The 5,822-nt window shown below is 41.9% G+C and overlaps 1 protein-coding gene across 1 annotated transcript; it reads right to left on the bottom strand.

Moving 5' to 3' along the window:
- Positions 1-580: 580 nt before the first annotated feature.
- LOC141145544 (E3 ubiquitin/ISG15 ligase TRIM25-like) lies at positions 581-4,680 on the bottom strand. Its single transcript, XM_073632314.1, has one exon. The coding sequence runs from the start codon at positions 4,533-4,535 to the stop codon at positions 2,943-2,945; it is 1,593 nt and encodes a 530-aa protein (XP_073488415.1). The 5' UTR covers positions 4,536-4,680; the 3' UTR covers positions 581-2,942.
- Positions 4,681-5,822: the final 1,142 nt, after the last annotated feature.

The raw sequence follows: 5,822 nt of genomic DNA, 5'->3' as shown, positions 1-5,822 counted from the left end.
CTTTCTTTACTACATTGCTATGGGCTCTAGCCCCAGATCTTTTGTAGACCTAGCAACGCCCCTGGCCACGGCTGTATTGTATATATTTGAAAGCATTTGTACTTCACATTATTTCTTTACACCTGCCTAAAACTTTTGCACAGTATTGTACATGTACGCAGCAAAATGTTGATATTAGATATTTCTTTTATAATATTGAACACTTCACATATTTGAAATAAACCTTATCAGTAATGCAAATGTAAAGGAATCCTCCAAAATAATGAAATAAAATTTGTCCGAAATAACGTAATTCAAATTTGAATTTAACCGAATTCTTAAACCTGCTTTGATTCTAATGAAGAAAACGTGGCCTGTCACTACCTTCATGTATCAATGGCATGCTTCCATCCCTGGTTATATTACAGAAAATTGGAGAACGGAGATGGGACTTTAAATGAAGCATGTCATTGTAGGTGATAAATATACATTAAACTATATATTTATTTGGATTTAGTTTGATGTTGTTAACCCGTCCGGGTTGTCCATGATTGTTTTAGGCCTACACAAGTAGAATAAATAGAATACAGGCATAATCATAAAAGATGAAATATTTGTATTAATAATCACAATTTTATGCAGACAAATCAAGGGACATAAACTGATACAATTCTTGCAGAAAAATACAAGAGTCAAAAAATATATGACAATCCAAATTTTACATAAATCACACGATAAGAATACAAAATCAGAGAAAAAGTTAATTGAACTCAAGATAAGAATAGGCTTAGCTCGGCACCCTTAGTTTACAACCCAACGCGTTTCTTGGTTTCCTGCCAGTCATCAGGGGTGGGATGCACGTATTTTACTAAAAAATCGCCGTGACCTGGGGGGGTCCCAAGAAATTCCCTTGATTTACAGGGATTTCCTCTCACTTCCTGTTTGGCTATGGGACAGGAAGTGAAGGGAAATCTCAACAATGGGACACAGATGGCAGAAAAAAAAAAAATCTGACGGGGTTATAACCCTCCCTTGATCTATCCAAAATGAAAAAACAAGTTTTGCCTTCAGTTCTACTTTAATGCAATTATGTATTCATTAAAAAGCTTATTTTTAAGCATAGAACTGTTGTATATATCTGAATTGGTCCTGATATCACTTCCTGTAATCACCTACACAGCAGCATGGGGGGAGGGGCAGCACTCTGAGCCAATTAGAGCTTTACAGCTTTGTACACTTCTGTCTGACAGCAACAATAAACTACAATGAAGATAACAACCAACTTCACTTATTTCCTTTACTTTGGTCTATTAAATATACACTTGAAAGAATATTGTTATAGCTATTCAATTAGTGTACAAATCCCCCTGTGAATCCTGCCAGAAATCCAGTGCTGTCCTGTGCACTCTGCAGTCTGATATTAACCGCTTCCAGTCCGGGCCAATTCTGACATTCCTCTCCTATATGTAAAAATCAGCATTGTTTTGCTAGAAAACTGCCCAGAGCCCCCAAACATCATAGATTGTTTAAAGCAGAGGCCCTAGAGAATAAAATGGTGGGTGTTGCATATTTTTATATTTGCACAGCGTCTTTTTAAATGCAAATTTTTTTGAGAAAAAAAAAAAGTAATGTATTTTAATACACACACAATTTTAAAACACAATATATTACCCATATGGTGAAATATAAAAGATGATGTTATGCTGAGTAAATAGATACCCAACATGTCACGCTTTAAAACTGCGTATGCTCGTGGAACGGAGCCAAAAAACAACAGTACCTAAAAATCTACAGTGTACAGTACCATGAGTGAGTGGTGTCATCCTAGGACAGGAAGTGTGTTACTGGCAGGATCTCTAGGTAAAAACTGCAAAAAAAAAAAGACTGAAAAATGAAAACCAATGCAGTCAGCACATCTAAGTATTGGCAAGCTGCAATAGTGTACATTACATTTTCTGCAAATTTAGAATAATCATTCAAATTATAATCAATGATAATAGTCTTATCCTGACCACTAACACTTAGGGCCGGTTCACACCACATGCAGTCCAGTGCGGTTTTTTTTCTGCATCAAAAACGCATAGAAAGTAGGTTATATGGTTTTCAATGGCATCGTTCACACCAGTGCTTGCAGTTCCAGTGCGTTCCAGTTGCAGAAAAAAAAGTAGAACATGCTGCATTTTTCCTGCACTGGACTGAACAGGAACGCTGTAAAACGCATCAAAAACGCACCGGAATGCACCAAAAACGCATTGCAACACACTTGTCCTTATTTATGGTTAAGAAAAAAGTGGGGGGAAAAAAAAGCACTGGACTGCATCAAAAACGCACTGGAATGCATCAAAAACGCACATGCAGAAAAGCACCTGGAACACATCCGGGCCAGTTTACATCATAGAAACGCAGTCCGGATGCGCTCCAGATGCTTTTTTAAATGCGCATTTTTGATGCAGTCCAGTCCAGTTCCCCTCCTTTTTTTTCTTAACCTTAAATAAGAACATGGGTGTTGCAGTGCGTTTTTGGTGCGTTCCCGTGAGTTTTTGATGCTTTTTACAGCGTTCCAGTACAGTCCAGTGCAGAAAAAATGCAGCATCTTCTACTTTTTTTCTGCAACTGAAACGCACTGGAACTGCAAGCACTGGTGTGAACGATGCCATTGAAAACCATATAACCTACTTTCTATGCGTTTTTTGATGCAGAAAAAAAAACGCACTGGATTGCATGTGGTGTGAACTGGCCCTTAATGAACCCCTGAAAACCCCAAATCTTATTATTGTCACTATAAGAGAATAAATCACACTTTCCTGTGCTGAGATTTCTCAATGCTGTGATTGTTTGTGTTGGGAACCTTTAGATTTATGACATATGGAATATGAATCTTCTGCATTATTCCATTAGTTACAAATAATCAGATTCAGATTTCTGTGATGTCAGCAGGTTTGGGCAGATTTTCTGTTATATTATTATTTCTCACGTCGCCTTTCACCCCCAGATATTGTTATAGAACCTTCTCTTACATATAACCCGGCATGGAGGGGCTCAGTGAAGGTGGTGGTGAAGGTGTGGAGGTGTCGGATCGGGTCACACAGATCATAAAAGGACAGCTGCCCGGCCTCATAATCCACATAGATCCTGACTCTGTTACTGGAGAGATTGGGAGATATTCTGATCTGTTTATTGTCATGTCTTAGATAACACACACCTCTAAACCTGTGCAAACCCCAGGACTTGTTATTATATCCAATCCCTGACTGCCATCCTCCCCTCTCTATACTGGGATAACACATCCCGACTATGTATTGTTCTGCCTCACTGACATCCACTTCCCAGTAATGTCGCCCCGAGGAAAATCTCTGACTGCTTAATACCTGGGCCCAGTACTGAAATCTCTCCGGTGTTTCTGGACGATTCTGCTTTATATCTGACCTGGATACAGTTTTCATGTCATCTGATATCAGTAGATTATTCTGAGCTGTGTTCACATCCAGTAATATGTCTGAAGCTTCCTGTATATAGAAGAATACATTTACCCCTTTTATCATATCAGATAACCCTGTGTGTAATGTGTGTGAGATTCCAGACACATCCAGATCCCCTCCATCATGGAGGAGTCTATCGTGTCTCTCTCTGTCCTCATCATCTCCCTCCTCAGTATCACACAAGTCCCCTGTGTCTGATTCCTGTAGGACAGTCAGTGGGTCAGTCATGTTACACAGCTCCTCAATGTCCCCCATCTTCCTGGACAGATCCTCCTTCTTTATTTCCAGCTGATGGATCAGATCAGACAATGAGATCCGCTCTTCCTGGCTGGAGATGTTCCTCAGGACTCTCTTCTCCAGGTCCTCCAGATGTCTCCTGAGCTCTATGAACAGGGCAGTGACTCTCTCTGTTAGACCAGCTGATTTTTCTTGTACTTTTCTCCTGCGATCCTGCAGACTCTGGACTCTTTTCTCCGTCTCCTCTCTCTCTGTCATCAGTTTCTGCAGAATATTTCTCAGTTTCTGTATCTTCTTCTCAGAGGCCTCATCCAGAGTCTCCACCTTGTGTCCCCGGTGTGCTCCGGCCAAACTGCAGGACACACAGATACAGGCAGAGTCCTCAGTGCAGTAATATTTAACAAGTTCTCTATGGATGGAGCATTTTCTCTTCTCCATGGAAGTGGTAGGATCAGTAAGGACATGTTCTGGTGACTTGCTGTGGACTCTCAGGTGATTATCACACAAAGAAGCTTCACAATGCAGACAGGATTTAACAGCAGGTACAGGAGAGTGATAGCAGTAAGTACAGAAGATTCCAGTCTTCCCTTCTTCCAGCTGAGTAGGCCGGAAAGCCTCCACTATGTTACGTAGTGTTATGTTCCTCTGCAGTACAGGCCGATCCTGGAACTCTTCTCTGCACTGAGGACAGGAATAACCTCCAGACCCCTCCTGTGTATCCAACACACCATCAATACAGACCCGGCAGAAGTTGTGACCACATCTCAGGTTTACAGGATCTGTATAAATGTCCAGACAGATGGAACAGTCCAGCTCTTGTCTCACATCAGCAGACGCCATCGCTGACAGCAGAAGAGAGAAATGAAAGTCTCTGAGACTGAAAATCCAAAGGTCATCTCACGGTAGTGGCTAGTTCCCATCCTGCAGATTAACCTTGTGATGTCACAGGAAACATGTGACCAGGAAGCAGGAAATCGAGGGCAGGAACGTGAAATGAATAGAAGTGAATAGGAGGCTGCAGGCAGAGCAGAGCAGATCACACGTTTTCACCCCGAAGGTCTCTCCCTCCATCAATCTTCTTTCATATTATATCTTCTCTGTTACTTTCTCTCTGTATACCTCTCCACCTCTCCCTGTATTCCTCTCCACCTCTCTCTGTATACCTCTCCCTGTATTCCTCTCCACCTCTCTCTGTATACCTCTCCTTGTATTCCTCTCCACCTCTCTCTGTATATCTCCCTGTATACCTCTCCACCTCTCTCTGTATATCTCCCTGTATACCTCTCCACCTCTCTCTTTATATCTCTCTGTATTCCTCTCCACCTCTCTCTTTATATCTCCCTGTATACCTCTCCACCTCTCTCTGTATATCTCCCTGTATACCTCTCCACCTCTCTCTTTATATCTCTCTGTATTCCTCTCCACCTCTCTCTGTATACCTCTCCCTGTATTCCTCTCCACCTCTCTCTTTATATCTCCCTGTATACCTCTCCACCTCTCTCTTTATATCTCCCTGTATACCTCTCCACCTCTCTCTGTATATCTCCCTGTATACCTCTCCACCTCTCTCTGTATATCTCCCTGTATACCTCTCCACCTCTCTCTGTATATCTCCCTGTATACCTCTCCACCTCTCTCTGTATATCTCCCTGTATACCTCTCCACCTCTCTCTGTATATCTCCCTGTATACCTCTCCACCTCTCTGTATATCTCCCTGTATACCTCTCCACCTCTCTCTGTATATCTCCCTGTATACCTCTCCACCTCTCTCTGTATATCTCCCTGTATACCTCTCCACCTCTCTGTATATCTCCCTGTATACCTCTCCACCTCTCTCTGTATACCTCCCTGTATTCCTCTCCACCTCTCTCTTTATATCTCTCTGTATACCTCTCTCTGTATATCTCCCTGTATACCTCTCCACCTCTCTCTGTATATCTCCCTGTATACCTCTCCACCTCTCTGTATATCTCCCTGTATACCTCTCCACCTCTCTCTGTATATCTCCCTGTATACCTCTCCACCTCTCTGTATATCTCCCTGTATACCTCTCCACCTCTCTCTGTATATCTCCCTGTATTCCTCTCCACCTCTCTCTTTATATCTCCCTGTATACCTCTCCACCT

This window comes from Aquarana catesbeiana, linkage group LG05 (assembly GCF_042186555.1).
Source record: "Aquarana catesbeiana isolate 2022-GZ linkage group LG05, ASM4218655v1, whole genome shotgun sequence".
Classification (NCBI taxonomy): Eukaryota; Metazoa; Chordata; class Amphibia; order Anura; family Ranidae; genus Aquarana; species Aquarana catesbeiana.
Note: the sequence above shows the minus strand (reverse complement) of the source record. Positions and strands in the feature narration are given on the sequence as shown.